General features: G+C 42.4%; 1 protein-coding gene across 2 annotated transcripts; it reads right to left on the bottom strand.

Moving 5' to 3' along the window:
* Positions 1–4087: 4087 nt before the first annotated feature.
* Positions 4088–17669, bottom strand: ACAA2 (acetyl-CoA acyltransferase 2). Of its 2 annotated transcripts, none has more exons than XM_065657104.1 (10): positions 17566–17669; positions 13417–13583; positions 11342–11473; positions 9928–10044; positions 9148–9295; positions 8433–8608; positions 7404–7533; positions 5776–5846; positions 5107–5261; positions 4088–4607 (listed from the first exon to the last, which is right to left on the bottom strand). In XM_065657104.1, exons 1-10 carry the CDS (start codon positions 17579–17581, stop codon positions 4523–4525), a joined length of 1197 nt encoding a protein of 398 aa, XP_065513176.1. In that variant the 5' UTR covers positions 17582–17669; the 3' UTR covers positions 4088–4522. The 2 variants fall into 2 exon arrangements, with proteins under 2 accessions (XP_065513176.1, XP_065513177.1); XM_065657105.1 differs by having other exon boundaries at positions 11342–11470.
* Between the last annotated feature and the right edge of the window lie 416 nt (positions 17670–18085).

The raw sequence follows: 18085 nt of genomic DNA, 5'->3' as shown, positions 1-18085 counted from the left end.
ATGATGTGTTGAGCAACATGAAGTTCTTGTGAATCTGACTCCTCTAGTGCATGGTCACCGAGTTACTACGAACTCAAGAAGTTTTTCCTGGAGGAACTCACGCTCTGTGGCCAACAGGGTTCAGATCCATAGTTGTCCTGTCCCTCAACTTCAATTTACTCCATGCTCAACCTACTCCATACTCAACCTCATGCTCAATCTACTCAAGTCCACTCCATACTCTACTTCATACTTAGTCTGCTCCATGCTCTACTCCCTTCCTACTTTCCCCTGAATCTCAAGTATTTGAATACTCATACTTGTCGCTGTTGGAGTAAGAGTCACAAATACCGAATTCTGCTTTTTGTCCACCAAAACTTTACGTGTTTTTCTCCAAATTAGTCCAACTTTACCAACTGTAGATTTGACAAATTATTACTCTTAAAATATGGTTTAGAAGCTTCTGGAGTCTGGTGAGTGTATTTTTTCTTGAAAAGAGCATAACTTTAGTTTTGTGTAGGTGAAAAACTTTAGCCTTGTGAGCATGAGAAAAAATAACCCTGAAAATGAGTTGTTTAATATTCAATTCAGTGATTAGAAGTCCAGTAAATACAATTTCTCAGTGCTCTGCCATCTCCCTTCTGTATTTAAATTACATTGTCTTCTTCACACTCTTTCCAGATTTTGCAAATTCCAAGACCTGAAAAATCTCTATTTATAAATAACCACAGCAGAGGAGGGAAAAACATTGGCTTGTAAGAATATTTTACACTACAAACAAAAAGCCCAATGATTTTATCATGTGTATCTTATACTAGAGCTAAATGTTTATAAAGAGGGATTAAGATTTTTCTTTTCTCCCTGGCAACAGCTATAATAAACACACCGCTAGGGAAAAATACGTGAAATAGAAGATATTCGCTCAACACTGAAGAAACGTGTTTGGATATAGCGAGGAACTTGCAGAAGCGTCCAACTCTACAAAAACCCTGAGCTCCAGCTTGCTGCCTGTGTTAAGGTCTCTCAAAATAAAACTCCTCGGGTGAGTTTTCCTTTGAGATGTGGTCAGGTGGTGTCTCCAAGCTCCATTAACTGATTAGTTAGTAAAAAGAAGGATAAATGTTTCACATCGATTATTGGGCAGCAACACGGAAATAAAATGCCAACTTTTCCCCTTTACCTGCTTCTTCCATTCCCAGAGTTCATAGTTTTTGGTTCACAGAAGCAAAAAAATAATAAAAGTACCGCAATATCTCTATGGACCGGTACATTAGCTCGCTGTCCTAAGCTGGCATGCAACAGCGCAGCGTCTCACCAATTTTCGAGAAGATTCAAGCTGTGGTTTCACAATCACTAAACACCGCATTTGGGCAATTCCTCTTGTCTCAGAAAACAGATTCAGGCCGGGCCGGGTGTGAACAGGCAGTCCAGCTTCTGCTGAATCAGAGTAGGAGGAAAAACATGAGCCGCTCCAGCTTAATACCTGCCAGGGTGAATTTATCACACTGAGGATTTCAAATAGCTGCGGATTAGTGCTTGACTTGTAATTCCTGTGGCTACAGCGTTCTGACCTGGCATTACCAGCCCTACAGCTGGATTTGTTATCAAACAGTAGCCTTAAATACATTTAAGAATGTTACCTTTGAGAAATACTCATCCATTATAACACCTAAACCAACAATCTTGCGTAATTCAGACTTACCCCGTGCTCCGATCTACGTGTTAAATTTAATTTTTCATGTAAATGTACATAAATCAGCAAAGACATCACTAGCACTAGATCCTTGTAGCTGTTTTTGGAAAACTGCACCCCCGTTACTAACCCTTTAACTTATGCACCCTCAGAAGGATTAATTTCCCCTCTGATCCCCACTCTGTAAAACAATAAAGACTCTGGGGTCTGTAGTAGCAAATACATGTTGGGATCGTGGCACCTGCTTGGTTAAAACCCACAAAAGGAGAAATGGGACCTGAAATTTCGCATGATTCACTTTCAAGGTTAAAAAACAGACTTGTGAGAAAAGCTGTGCTACCATACGGAGGACAAACGCCTTTGTAATAATACGAGCGAGATCTGCAGGGTGTTTAAAATGCACCATCCAGTGGCAGAAAGCGACATCTACATTTAAGAGTAAATATCACGCTGCTTTACCTGGGCAATGAACACTGTCCACAAAAGCTTTCCTTCCTCACACATTTCAAGAAAGGCAAAAAAAAAAGTTTTTAAACTTCAAAAAGGATTGTATCCTCCCTAACCAAAATGAATGTGGCATCGTTTAGCGGGACTGTTTATACTGCCGGGCACTGCAACCTGAGACCACGGACAGGTAAAAAGAAAGAAATTTAAATTTACTCCCCAAATAAGAGCATTTTTCCTTAGTGCCCCTGAAAAAGCAGACATTGAACTGGAAATTGGGAAAGAAGTTGCATCTATTAGAAGGGCAATACACCAAGTCCCAGTAACTTCCCAGGAAAGGATTTCACTGTTTCGCTTTAGCGTGACAAAGCCCCTCGTCCGAGGCTCTTACCGGACATGAAAAGGATAAAAATGGAGTGATATAAAAATTAAGAGTTGGCTCACACAGCACAGAAAGGTTATGAGCAGGATGTACAATCATCTGTGCTGATAACACCTTCATAAGTGATCTGGAAAGTGAGGTGGACATCGTGATATATTTATATATAATTATTCAGGATGACCCAATTTGACTTGCACAGCTAGAATTACACATGGATCTCAAAAAACTGAGGGATAAAAAGGGGAAATAAAACATTATGTGCAAAATAAAGTGTACAAAGGGGATCATTCTTTACTGTACCTACGCAGTGAAGAGCTCTGAAACAACTGTATCTACACGGGGACGGGATCCTGGAAAAACTGCAGCCAGTTCTCTGAAAACAAGAGTTCAATGATTATCCACAGTCCGGAAGGAAAAGGGAACTAGTTCTGACAGAACTAAAAATATCTTGCTTTATAAAATCACTGTGGCAACCGTATCTTGAAGAGTGAAACCTCAGTACCGCTAACTTAATAAGATACAGTAGAAAAAGAGATATTGTGCCAGATGAACATCTGGTTGCTGCCTTATGGCAGCTGTTTGGGTTTTCGTATAAACACAGAGCAAGCTACGAGTTGCTCCTGAGATCTCGTCTCATCCAAATGGCACCTACGTTACCTCAAATGATTCATAACTTGAGCTCCAGCGCCCGCAAGAGGCGAGACGTCTCGCTCAGATGTGCATTTGGCAAATGAGGTAAGAACAGCTCCAAGTTATGTGACCTGAAGAGATGATACTCTCAGAGGAAATGAAGAAATGAGTTGCTGTATTTTTGCAGTCACCAGGTGGCAACGCAATGAGGTGCAACTGCTCCCCTTCCTGGAAGGCTGACAGATTTACTAGAAATCTCTAGAAACTACCCAGTAAACAGTAGTTATACCTCAGCCAGGAAAAACAGCCTATTTGAAAACAAACACTGGCTTAAAGTAACAATTCTCAGTGGTTTACTTTTAAAACAAACAAAGAAAATAACCAACCATCCATCCAACCAACCATCCATCCATCCAACCAACCATCCATCCATCCAACCAACCATCCATCCAACCAACCAACCATCCATCCAACCATCCATCCATCCAACCAACCATCCATCCAACCAACCATCCATCCATCCAACCAACCATCCATCCAACCAACCATCCATCCAACCAACCATCCATCCAACCAACCATCCATCCAACCAACCATCCATCCAACCATCCATCCATCCAACCATCCATCCATCCAACCATCCATCCATCCAACCATCCATCCAACCATCCATCCAACCATCCATCCATCCATCCATCCAACCATCCATCCATCCAACCAACCATCCATCCATCCAACCATCCATCCATCCAACCAACCATCCATCCAACCAACCATCCATCCAACCAACCATCCATCCATCCATCCAACAAAATCGCAAACACACACCCCTTTTTTTTCCTCTTATATTTATTGTTCTTTTGGGAGGCACAATGGGAATTTCAGCTTTCGCTCGTTTTCTTTTTCCCTCGCAAACAGCGGGTACGGGTCACAGCGATCAATCCGCAATCGGTACGTACTGAAGGTCTCAAATTAAATTTTTATTTCCTGATAATAAAAAGGTACAGGTGCCAGACAGCAGCGGCAGCTGAAATACGAACAGTTTAAACAATATTTGGTTCCAGAGCTGCACCGACTGCTATTTTAAGGCAGGTTTGGTGAAAGTTTGACAGGCAATTTCCTCAGGAAATGCAAAGAATTTTGCCTACATTATCCCTGATTGAAAAGAGGCTTTTACAAAATCCTTGATTAGTGTGAAATCATATTGGCGTTACACTTCCTTTGGTTAGAAAGACACTAATTAATATCTTTTTGTTCGGAATTCAGACTTCCCAGCTATCCCTTTACCTTGCAGGAATGGCACAAAATGAAGGCGGCGACGTTTTATTGCCGCAAAAGGCAGCAATTTCTCAGGAAATTAGTGATTCGGGCACCACTGGATTCTCCAGTGCCTCTCAGGCCGTGTTCTCGATGATAAGAGCAATTCCTTGTCCACCGCCAATGCAAGCCGACCCAACCGCGTATTTCCCACCACGACGCCTGTATGGAAAAAAGAACAGTGAAAATTATTTATATTTATGAAACCACAGTCGCTGTCGTCCTGATTTTATGAAAGAAAACTAGCTAGCAACTAAATACTATTAAATATGTTTTCGAATGTGTATGTTGTTCTTTTTCTAGAAAAACATCACCCAGCCTCAACTGATGTTAAAATATTTCTGTAGAAAACAAGGTCTGGCTCTTTTAACATCTCAAAGATGGGACATTATATCATCCTTAAAAATATAAATGGCGACGAATGACATTATGGGATAGTTGTAGCTTCACCACAGAATAAAAATGGCATAAATAAATACGGTAGTTTTTAAAAGCGAAGTTTTCTACAGCCACCCTCCAAGAAAGAGTTTTCTGTAAAGTGCAAATTAACTGAGGGGTGGGAAAAAAAAAATTTAAAAAAGGAAAATTCAGATTAAAATGGTGCTACGCATATCAAGAAAGCCAAACGAGTCAGAATTTCTGAAAGTGGACTAAAAAATACCTTAATTCATGAACCAGATGAGCTGTGATCCGCGATCCCGACGCACCCAAAGGGTGACCTATGGCGATGGCACCTCCGTTGACGTTGGTTTTTTCAGGGTCAAGGCCCAAAACTTTTTCGACAGCTAAATACTGAGGTGCGAACGCCTCGTTCACCTGAAACACCAGAGAAACGATAAAACCGTTCGCCTCTGATTTTCCACACAAGTTTTCAGCAGCGTCTGCGCACACGAGATGAAATGCCAGGTCACCGCGATCGGGAAAATATTAAAAATCCTGTTTATAAAAGCATACGCAGACAATGCACAAGTTGTCAGGCCAACCCAACGTCAATTCAAATTCCTCTGGCGCGTTTTATAAAACATATTCTATTAAAAAAGGCACGGTATATTCTGAATGCGCTCGGAATTATTGCTCTGCCAAAAAATGACCTCACAAACGGAAAAGTGTGACCGACTTAAAAGAGGAACAGTCCAGTCTCATGTCACATGAGGATATTTTTGTTTTCCTTGGAATGCGATCAGGCCATTTTCAATTTTTGTAACGACTGAGCGACTGTTGTGGTAGAAACCACAGGTCAGGCGGGCAGAAACACCTTCCTCGTGATGACAAATGACATGTATGAGCAGAATGCAAGGATTAACCTCACGTTCATGTTTAAATTCCTTACCTCTACCAAATCCATGTCCTTCAGGGTCAAGCCTGCTTTCTTCAGAACCTCGGTGATTGCAGGTACAGGGCCTGTTGGGAAATTGTGTGTGCAGTTAGTTAAATTTTAAAAAAATAATAATAATAAAAGCTTGTAAATATGTAAGAACAGAACAGCTTCGTAAAGCCTCATTAGATTCTGTTCCACGAGCCTCTGTGCAGGCAACGAATCCAAAAAAGAAAAAGGCTGTTCTGGACTTTGCCGGTCATGCGTTTAGTTACGGTTATTGTTGGTTTGGTGTTCTTAATATAACTGAAAATCTTCTAGTCAAAAAAACTAGCAAGAAAATGTTCCTTTGGACCCAGGTCCCAGCCAACTAAAGCCAGTAAGTTTGATTTTTTTTTGGCAATAAAACTGTTTTCTGGAAGAAAGCTGATATTTACACCTAGTATAATCCCCCAGCAGTGATTAATCTCAAAGCACAGCTACCTGAGGAGACACTCAAAGATAATTCAAAAGGGCTAATTCATTTGGAAGGTGCTTGTAGGACAAAGATAGAAATGGCAGCTGACCACGAGACAAAAAAACAACCCTAAAACATTAACGATCCTATCGCGCGACGGTATCTCACTACCAAAAAGCGGTGCTGGCAACCGATAGCTCAAAGAATAAAAAGCGTAAAAAGAAGTAAATGACCGAAGAGACAGAAAAATTAAAAGAAGTGATTGAGTTCAAAGCTCAGTGGATTATTAGAAAGCCTCAGGTGGTTTAGTAATAGACTCTAAACGCGTCCCGTTATGGATGGACGGATTTTAGTCTGCCCGTTATGCATTAGACTAATGGGAGGGTCTCGTGTGGACAATACAAAGCCCATTAATGATGGACAAGGAGATGTTTTTTCCCCCTCTTTCTCTGTGTTTTTTTTTTAATATACTGAATTCTCTTACCAGACCTCATGAGGCAGGACTCCCTATCGCTATGTCTGTGAAAAGGCAGCTGCTCAGTCAGAAGGGAACAATCCCGGGACGTCTGGATTGGAGGGTTGGTTTGTGTTAAATTCTACTTGATTGGGAAGCATAAAATAGGGGACTGGTGAAAAAGAGAGGAGCAGTTGGTTTGCCAAAATAATACCTGAATAGATGTGTATTCTGGAATTCAATCCTAGCTTGAGCAACTGAAAGAGGTACATGGAGCCAAAACTCCTTCAACAAGCAGTGAGGAAGACAAGTCATAGCTACACATTTAATGATGGGAATTAAAGCTTCCAGAAATTAAAGTGAATTTCAGGAGAAAACTGGGTTTTACAAAAATTGAGACCACCTGTTTTCTTGACTTACTAACAGAGTAAAAAAGGAAAAAGAGAAAAAGGTGGGGGACTGAATGTCAGAGCTAATGTTATAGGTACCATACGTAGCCCTTCAGCCAAAGCGAGGAGTAAATTAGTCCCTCCGAGTAACAGGGATGCAATGACACAGTGGAACGAACGCTCCGTAGTAAATGACACAAAAGCTTTCAGAGCTACCGGACTCAGCACACTGCAGCCTCCCTCTCCTTCCTTTGGAATATTTAAACGCTGCCCGATGCTATTCTATTAAAAAAAAAATAAATAAAATATAAGATGTAAAATAATGTGTTTTACTGCAACTCACCGATGCCCATGATGGAAGGGTCGCAGCCAGACGAGTGATACGCAACTACTCGTGCCAGAGGAGTGAGACTGTGCTTTTTCAGGGCCGATTCGCTGGCAACGATGACAACACCAGCTCCATCGCACACCCCCTTGGAACGAGAGAGAAACACATCTTAAGTGGAGAAAATACAAAAAAAATAAACCATGACGCACTTTAAACTGAATATACCTCTCAGAAAAGCTCGAGACCAGGACATTCATATTTAACGGACAATTATTAGCATTTATTCAAAACAACAAACCACGGTCCTTCACTCTTCGGTGGATTGCGAAAGATAAATGTAGGTGTTTAATTAATTTCAATGTTTTAGAAAAGTAAAATGCATTTTTGCCACTTTAAGCCTCCCTTACACTGGAAACATCCTTCTGTAGCCTGGCAAGAAGACTATTCATGGTGTATAATATTAATACAGACACCAATGCCTACGATCTATTTTGGACAGGAATTATACTATTATAGTGGTCCTTCTGGCCCAAAGAGCATTAATCAATTGATTAAGATAATGACTGTAAGAGGAACAGCGCTGCTAAGCACTCTGGGTAAGAGCAAAACGTGGTTTGGACACAGAGGATACTAACGGTGGTAAAAGATGAGCAGCAGCAGCAGCAGCAGCGCACCCACTAATAAAACGCGTGATTTGTAAAGCAAATATTCAGTAATCATTGCCCCCAAAAGAAAGCAGAATGGCTAATTCTACACAGGCAGCTACTGCATAATTAGAGGCTGATGAGGAAGCGTTAATGACTCACTAAAAGATCAGCGACAACCCACAGAACCAAATTTTAGGAGCGGACTGAAGGATCCCCTGCCATTTAGAGGCTGGGAGGGTTAATCAGGGCCATTTAATCCCAGAATTAGAAACAATTTTCATCAGGAGACACCGCTGAGAGCCAAAGGCGGCTCAGCAAGACATATCAACGCAGGGACAATAAATTTGGAGAAGGTTCGAGGCGACGCTTTCGGGAGCTGAGGCCTTGACGCACTCACTGAAGCGTTCCCGGCAGTGACCGTTCCGTCCTTTTTAAACACACACGGGAGTTTTGCCAGTTGTTCCGGGGTGGTCTGGGGTTTGGGGTGCTCGTCCTTTTGCATACTTTCTTTCCCCTTTTTCGTTTTCACTTCAATCGGCGCCATCTCAGCGTTAAAGTAACCAGCGTCCTGAGCTGCAACCACAAAAAGGAAAAGGACTCTGATAAAAATAACGAGACGATTGCGCAGCGTGGCCAATAAGCCCATTTTCATGTGCACGTGACTTTTGCTCTATTTTAACCAAGAGTCGAGGGACAGTACTGTTGATGCTTTATTTTGTTTAAATAGGCTGGTTGATGTTTTATTCCTTGGGTTTTTTTTTTTTTTTTAGAAACTGGGCAAAAACTCAAGGAATACATTCTCAAAGAAACCCTCAAATATAAAAGTGTTATTTCAGCTTTAAATAACTCTTTTTTAAAAAAAATTTTTGGTACACATCCCCCCATACTGCTGTTGATAGGCACAAAACCTGACTCAGTATATTCAGAGTCAACCCCCCTAGGAGTGGATTATTCGTATCGCAGGGCAAATAAAAGAATGAATTAAGTATCTGCAAATGAAAAAAAAAAAATTACACCAAGATGCACGAGCTACACGAAACCTAAAAATAGTTCCAATCCAGACTAGATTTGAAGTTAGTCTCATAAACGCTTCCATTCTTAAATTTACTAACCTGCTTTACACCTCTGTTGCGTTTTGAGCGCGTATCGGTCACAGTCCTCCCGCGTGATGTTGTATTTTGCGGCCAGATTTTCAGCTGTAAGCGCCATAGGTAGTTTAACGTGCGTGTCCGTTAGACCTGCCCACAACGTGTCTTCCAGCTGCATGAAAATGATACAGAATAAGAAAACTATTTATTATTAACAGTTTCTAATTACCCAGCACCTTCTTGGAAACTAGCGGCGCTTTGTAAAATTAACTTAGGTTACCTACAGATATTTTCTTTAAAATTAGAACACATTGCAAAACAATATGCAAGTTATTGTGTATTATTTTAATTAATCTACATTGTGCTCTAGTGTGATTCTTTTCCCAAACCTCTCGGGGCTGTGAGTGGAAAGCCAACGATTCTTCACATTTCAGCTTATTTCACTCCTGCAGGAACTATTTATTAGAGATCTATGAGAAAACACATCTGCCCTTCTGTCATAACAGAAAAACAGCGTAGAAAAAACACCAAAATATCCTAATTTAGCATTTTGATGTTGGTTATGACCCACTGAATAAATGGTGATTAGCAGAGCAGAACTAGATCTTGCTGCGAACTTCCCACCGTATTCACTAAGGATTTATCTTCAGAAGATAAAAATCATTTCTCTGGCAATGCATTTAATTGCAATTGATTATTTTTAGAATTCAGAGATGCTTACAGCTTGAACGTATTTATTCTTTACTGGTTTATCTACCCATTGCTACCCTCACTAGCTTTAAAAAGCAAAAAAAAATACTAGACCTTGAGTTCTGCTCCTAATCTGGTTCCAAATCGAATGTTTCGAACCGCGTAAGGAGCCTGACTCATATTTTCTGCTCCACCACACAGAACAACTTCGGAGTCGTTAAGGCAAATTTCCTGTTAAGAGAAAAACCAAATGGACTTAGGATTTAATTTGCTGGTTTTGTAAGACGGCAACAACTGTTTTAGGAAAAGACCTCATCACCTACAAAGCCACCCACACATGGAACAAATTCAAGCTTAGCCACGCGTATATTGATGAAGGGGTATTAAGATTGGGGTCTAATTAATCATTGCCAAAGCGCGCAGAACCTAAAAGCCTCAATTCCTAAATGCACCACCAGACCACTCCAAAATTCTGCTTCCTAAAAACGATTCGCTCGGTCGGACAGTTCAAGTTATTAACGTACTGGAATGGAAGCAGATGAAATTATCTTGACAGGCATCAGATGACTAGTTAATAATTACTACGATCGATTTGTGGGACTATGTACTGAGATGCTTCTTATAGTTACTAAAAACTTCGTGCACGTTTAAGCAGCTCAGAATAGAATCTGCAGCTTTGTTATGTGCCATAGTTTTGATATAAGGGGTCAAACTCTCCAACAGATTTATTCAGTGTAACCTTTGCAGAAAGCACTAGAAAAAAAGTTAGATGGATCTTATTGTAAACACATAACCTTAACTCTGCATTGTATTCCACAATTTTTCCTCTAGAGGATCAGATCTAAAATAATTCTCTAGCCAAAGGGAACTTTAGAAAAAAAAACAACAAACTATGTGGTTGCTCAAATATTCATAACACACCCTTTAATTTTATGAAGTCTAGACCACTGGTCTGTATGAAGAAATGAACTAAAAATCGCTGTATCATCTTAATCAGTGGTTCTGGCCAACCGCTCAAAGAGACGTTGATTTTTTTTTTCTGCTGTTGAAGAAAAGACGCTATAGATTATCTAACCCGTAAGGGGGTTTGGATCTTTGAGCAAAAAAACACTTACAAAGCACAGGTTGCTGCTTACATAGGTGAGAATATGAGCAATAATCAGGTGGAAGCCTCCTGTTGTGGTTCTGACGCCCAGGAATTCCAATTCACGCAAACAGGATCACAAAATGCAACTATTGCACGGCTGAGCTCTATTTCACTAGGTGTTGCATTCCTTATATTAAACCAAAAATAGCCACGATGATGATTTTTAAGACCAACCACAAAATATGTCACTGTGGAGGGTGAACTTCTTCACAAAACCATGCAGGACAATGTGAAATCTCTACCAGTGGTAGCTAAAAATCCATTTTAAGACTCATCCCAAACATGAAGAACATGTTTCTACACACTTCTCTGATGTTAACACTCTAATAAAGGTTATAACTAATACGGATTAAAGAAAAAAAAAAAAAAAGAGCTTTGTACCTGACATCCGTTGGCAATGGACTGGAAACCAGAGCCACAAAGTCTGTTGACGGTGAGGGCTGGAACTGAGACGGGAACTCCCACCCGTAAACCAACGTGTCTCGCGATATAAATCCCGTCCGCGGAGCTCTGCTGGCAGAACAAACAGGAGGTTTCGTTACACTCCGATTTCTTTAAAACTCTGGATGAAAAGGCAGCGTGGTGCAATTGCATCACTGCGAGAAGACGGTGGATGTTCAACAGAAACCCCACTCGTGAGAAGCAGCGCTTCAAAACCACACCATCCTATACGATGAGAAAGGGCAAAAAAATGGGACTAAAGATGTTAAGACCGAAATCAGCAACTCAAGAGTCTCACGTTTTCCCTTTTTCTTTGTTTTCGAGACAGCAGACACGCAACGGACTGAGATAAGCCCAGATCCTGACTGGCAAGCGGCAATTATTTCAAGGTAAATCAAAATGGCTCAAACAGGGGAAGGCCCCCAAAAAACTGTTAGCGTGGAAAACACGGAGATGCAACTGCTGCTTCACGTCCACTTTGTGACATTTCGTAACTGTGACGTTCTATCTGGACACTGGCCTGGTCAAACAATGACATCTCATTCCTCCAAACCTTTTTAAAGCTGGTTGTATCAGACTTTTATTTGAAAAGCAAAGTACCACACGCAGAGCAGTTTGTTTCAGAACCCACTCCTTTAATAAACCAAGCGTAGAGAGAAAAATCAACAAAAAACACGACCACGTTTCTGCATTTCAGCTACTGAGTCAGCGGATGGTGGCGAGCACAGGTACAGAATAAGAAATTATAACAGCACTGCTGTGGGTTTGTAAAGGATCTTTTCCAAACGGAGAAAACACGTTCTTGGGGATCATACCCTAAGCTAATATGAATTATAAAGGCAAAGTTCTGTGCACAGTGCTACTTGCCAATGCAAGTTGAGAAAAGAAAAAGAAATCAAGCTACTTCTGCTGAAAGAGAGTTTAAAATGGTGATACATTTGTAGTTATTTAAACTTAATCATATAATACTTAAAAGGAATCCAGGACAAAAAAAGAAAACCTATCGGATGGGGAAGTACAATGCAAAAATAAACCAAATGTAATTTCAACATGAAAAGACTTTTGTGGGTTTTTTTGCTTGCTTGGTTGGTTTTTTTATTAGGAGAACGCTATTTTTTATGTGAAAGCATTATAAGAGATTTGGACACTGCAATTGTTTTTTTTTCTAGGCCACAATCAGTCGTTAAGAAACCTAAAAAGCAGCATAAAAGAAGCCAAGATGACAGCTGTAGGAGGCAGAAGAATCAAAAGCTACACTTTTGGCTGGAAATCCTCAAAAAGAAACACTGCGAGTTTGTTCACTTATCATGAAAGTTCTGCTACTTGGTTCTTCTGCACCCTTGAAACACTCAGGGAAAAATAAGACTGTCTACCCTTAATAATGGTAAAGTCAGAATGCAAAGCAAAACCAAACCAGAAATGCTCTTTGCTGTCTTGCTTAAAACAAAACCCTAACCCAGAGATGTGGATAGAGGCAGTTTTGCAATGCTGGTGCTCTGTACACAACAGCTTCTGTATCACAAGCTCTTTGGAAAAGATACGATTGTCCAAATGTCTCTGCTCAAAGTAAATTCATATTCCCTCAAAAAAATTCTATAGAAAATTCAAGGGAAATGGACTCGAATCAGTTACAGTCTCCAGGAAGAAAGGGATTTATACATTTCAGTGAAAAGTCACTGGTCGTTTTGTTCCACAGCTCAAGTCATTAAAATAGAATGAACGTACCAGGGATTAGCAATTAATCTTGTAATGAATCCACATTTTTCAGCAGATGAGCTTGTCCTAGGCTAAACTACCTTTGGTACTAAAAAAAGCCAGCTAAGCCTTGCTCCCAATGATACCACAAATCATGCAGGGTATGTCCCTTAAAATGAAACATAACACTATAAACCCTACTTACTCATTTAATTTCCACCTCTTCGGCTTATTCTTGGCTGCAAACCAGAGGTAACTATCTACAGGACCAGAAGATTAATCAAATCACTCCTGACCAGTGAATTTTCCACGCCACCAACCTGCATGACATTGCCGACGACGACGCTGTCGATGATCTCGGGAGAGACTTTGCCGGCGGCCAGCGCAGCCCGAGCGGCGATTTCCGTCAGGTCGGTGGCGCTGAAATCCTTCAGCAAACCTCCGTAGGTCCCGAACGGAGTTCGCTTCGCCGCAACGATGAACACGCCTGCGAGAGGAGCGAGAATTAGCCAGATAACGAACAGAAAAATCACCATCCTAAGCGGGTAACATCCTAAATTCAGAAGTAGGTTGTAAATCAAAGAAATGTGAATCCACGCAGTTCAAGATAAATAAGATATAGGATATATATATAGCTTTATCAATAGGATATAGATACCTTTATCAATGATTCGGACAAGGTGATCGAGTGCACACCCAGTGATTTTGCAGATGACACCAAGTTGGGTGGGAGTGTTGATCTGCTGGAGGGTGAGAAGGTTCTATAGAGGGATCTGGACCCGCTGGATCATGGGCTGAGGCCAATTGTCTGAGGTTCACCAAGGCCAAGTGCCAGGTCCTGCACTTGGGTCACAACAACCCCACGAACGCTGCAGGGTTGGGGAAGAGCGGCTGGGAAAGGACCTGGGGGTGTTGGTGCCGGCAGCTGAACATGAGCCAGCGTGTGCCCAGGTGGCCAAGAGGCCACCAGCATCCTGGCCGGTACCAGCACTGGTGTGGCCAGCAGGCTCAGGGCAGTGACCGTCCTGTGCTGGACACTGGGGAGGCCAAACCACGAATCCTGGGGGCAGTTTTGGGCCCCTCATGCCAAGAAAGGCCTTGAGGTGCTGGAGCGAGTTGAGAGAAGGGAATGGAGCTGGGGAAGGGGCTGGAGCACAAGTGTGATGGGAGCGGCTGAGGGAGCTGGGGGTTCAGCTGGAGAACAGGAGCTGAGGGGAGACAGGGACACAAAGAAACGGCCTCAAGTTGTGCCGGGGGAGGTTGAGGTTGGATCTGGGGAACAATTTCTTCCCCAAAGGGCTGTGGGGCATTGGAACAGGCTGCCCAGGGCAGTGCTGGAGCCACCATCCCTGCAGGGGTTGAAAATACACAGAGATGAGGTTCTCAGGGACACGGGGTAGTGCCAGGGGTGGATGAACAGTTGGACTCAGTCTTAAAGGTCTTTTCCAACCGAAATGATTCTGTGATTGTAAGGTATGCAGAATCAATGGTCAAAAACTAGGAAGATCCCAGAAAGAGATTTAAAAAAAAAAAAAAAAAAAAAAAAAAAAATTAAAAAATAAAATTAAAAAACCGCCCCCAGATATTTTCGACACAAATTTGTGGACAAACGCATTGGCCAGAAGCAGAATTTCAGCTCGGGAGAAGCCGCCTTTGAACCGAACTGAATATCCTGGCACAACGTCTCTGCTCCCGCGCGTGGCGGTTTGTGAACTTTCCCCCAGTTGAACAACAGAGCCACGAAACATCCCCGGTTATTTTAAGTAACACCAGAAGGATAAATACCAATACAAGAATGCAGGCAAATCAAAATGCCTAGGCATTAAGCAGCTCCTAATGCTGTTTTCAGGTCTGTGATCCAGATCATTTTGCTGTTTTTTTTTTTTTTTTGTCAGGGGGAGGGTTCTCTGCCTCTCCTGCATCTGGATCCCAGGCTGCGCGATTTATATAAAACAACTTTCCAAACCGGTCAAGGTCAAGCTCGCTCCGCTCACAGGGACCTGAACGCAGTGTTAAAACCCAGAGCAGGCAATTAATACACTCAGATTACCTGGGAAATAATTTCAGCAAGAATTGCAGTTTAAGGATAGGAACGAATGCAAAAAACGTGGTTTTTGAAGCCATGAAAATAGCAAAACAAAGTAACACCCTCACCTTAAAAAAGAAGGATTTGCTAAGCACACTGCTGCTGATCCCTTGAAATGTAGCGCTGACACAGTAAATATTCCAAAACTATGAAAAGGCAGAACTTATTTCCTCAAAAGAATAAATAGCTGCTGATTATTATACATCTAAAAGCCCCACTTTTCAGGTTTTTAAGTGTAAAGGGAACACCACAATCACTAAAAATATCTATCTCCAGAGGTTTCTATGTATTCAGAGGTCTGAAAAGTACCACAGCTGGTGATGTGGGGAAGGTCCTGTATCCAGGTTGGGAACAACCGCTCGGAACCGATCCCTCGTATACGTTATACCCATCATCATTTTTCGCTCTTCATGCATCTGATGCCAGCAAATAATTCAATTTAACCCAAAACAATTCTTAATCCATTGACTGATTTTTTTACTTGGGTTATACATATTTTTTTCTGAAAAAAAAAGCTGACAACTACTAATAAACACAGCATGTGAGCCCCTAAAATTTTTAACAAATATTAGGATGAATTAATGGATTTATGTTTATGTAAAGCAAGTGTGTTCAACACAGTCACTTCAGGAGTAGTTCCCAGACTTTCTAAGCTGACGGATTTAAACTTACAGCAGCTGGTTTTATTTAACTATCCCAAATGGATTGTATTAACAATAATTTATTGAATGTTCCATTTGAGCCTTCATTAAATGGTAACAATGCTTGTAAAACAAAAGACCCCGTAGCTGGTCGCACGGCTTTGCTGTGGAGCAAACTAAAAGAATTTGTTCTCCTCCCTTTTGGCCACGTTGTGGGTTATTCACATTATTTGCTGAATAGCCCAAGGGCGAGGATGGAACTTTGCCCTTAACCTTTCACAACTCTCTTTTTCACCCAGGTCGCTCGCTAAACCTCTAAGGGAAAAAGAAGCGGCACAAGCCGTGTTGAGTTATAAACTGAGCACAGAGCCTTTCCCCTAAGGACTTTTTAAAGGATTATTACTGCCGAGCCTTCCTAATTTTGCTTGATTGGAGAGACACCTACAAACACTCCTCCCTCCACAGAATTTCAACAAGGGGCGGCTGAAGTCCTGAGTAAAAAAAGATCCCATGGTCTTCGACAGCTCTTCCTAAATCCCTATTAATTAGTACTGTCCTACATTACCGTGGCAAGACCTCCAGAGCCTCTGCAATTTTCCAAGGTGATAAACATCGGATGAAAGTGGGATACACCGGGATCGGGAAACTCTGGGGGCTAGAAAGCAAAGGTCACTCCGAATCCTCACCAAACACCCAGTTCAAGGCTTCTTTTAATCTGGTTTTGTTAATCACCCGCTGCCAAATGGGGATCTGCTGTTATAAATCTGAAATATTCCTTAATCCTCCACCATTTCTTGGTGTGACAATGTTTCGTCAGATCCTATTCTGAAGGCCTAAAAAACAACCGTTAACCTCCCAAAAAATGTAAACGAGCGAGAAGTGCGTATGAAAAACATTATCGCGAGAGAGAAGATTATGAAACAGGCACAGAAAACTAATACCACACAAGTTTGGGCAAAGCTGCTCTCTTATCAGTTCAGCAGAGCTAGACGGAATTACAGCAATTACACTACACAGAATTACAGAATTAAATTACACCAAACAGGCTCTCAGCACTGAAACCTCAAACCCTGATTATATACGTTATTATTTAGGCGCCACCTGCCAAACAGCAAAGCCCTGTCAAACAGACAAAAAGCACAATTTCACTGCACTCCAATTTTGTTTTTCAAGAAGATCAGGGCATATTTACCTCATTTTTAAAAGGCACAACATTTAAACCGCGTAAAGCAGAAAGCACTTCTTTCCACAAAATACCTTCAGGAATTGTTGGCGCTTTATAACCAGAGTTTACCCGTTACCGCTGACACAGGCGGGGGGGGGGGTGGATGTGACAAAAGAAAGTTTAAGTTATTGACATTTTAAGTGTCACTTCTAGTCACTGTACGCAAGTATGGACGGCTATCGGACATATACACGCGCCCTTTGCGGATATATTAAACCTAGGTGTATAAAACCTGGGTTTATTTGCACCACAGGTGGCTTAAGCGCTGCAGCAAGTCAAGCACCGCCGGTCACCTTTACCTCAGACCCGCCCGCCATGACAGAACCAGCCTGGGTCCCGCTGCCCCCTCAGGGCCCGGCGGCCGCGCCACCCCCGCTGGGGAGCCCCACAACCCCCCACCCGCTGCCGGGGAACCGCCAGGAGCCTGCCGGGGAACCACCAGGATCCTGCCGGGGAACCGCCAGGAGCCCGGCGGGGGCTGAGCGCCAGAAACCCGCCGGGGCTGCCGAAGCCTCACCCCGCAGAAGCGCCATGGCCGCCCCGCTCCGCTTCCCTCCCGCCGCGCCTGCTCCTCGCAGTCGTCACGCCGGGGGCGGAGTGAAACCAGCACTTTTTAAAGGGTTTTTAATGGCTGCCTCAGTCCGCCATCCGCAGCTGAATTCCGCGGGTCGGGTGAGGAAATTTATATCGGGAAAAATTACCTCAGATCGTGCGGGCACTCACCCCTGTGGGCGCCCCGTCCGGGGTTTAATGGCGGTTTGGCGCCCTGAGGTGCTTCGCCCAGCGCTGTTTCCAACCTTCATCCCGCCTGGAGCTGCTCGGAGAAAAGTTGGACTTTTCCTCGGGGGAATCCACACAAAACAGCCTTTTCGAAGGTGTGGTGGGTGAAAAAGAAATACACGCTGAGGTATGGTTTAGGTGTGTAAAAACCTTTAGCGGATCCATTGAGGCTGTCTGGCAGAAGATGAGTACAAAACTTTTAGTAAGTTGCCACGTCTTCATTCAGTTTAAGTTTCATAACTTTTGTAGAGGGGAAA

The sequence above is a fragment of the Caloenas nicobarica genome, chromosome Z (assembly GCF_036013445.1).
Source record: "Caloenas nicobarica isolate bCalNic1 chromosome Z, bCalNic1.hap1, whole genome shotgun sequence".
Lineage (NCBI taxonomy): Eukaryota > Metazoa > Chordata > Aves > Columbiformes > Columbidae > Caloenas > Caloenas nicobarica.
This window is presented reverse-complemented; position numbering and strand designations above follow the sequence as displayed.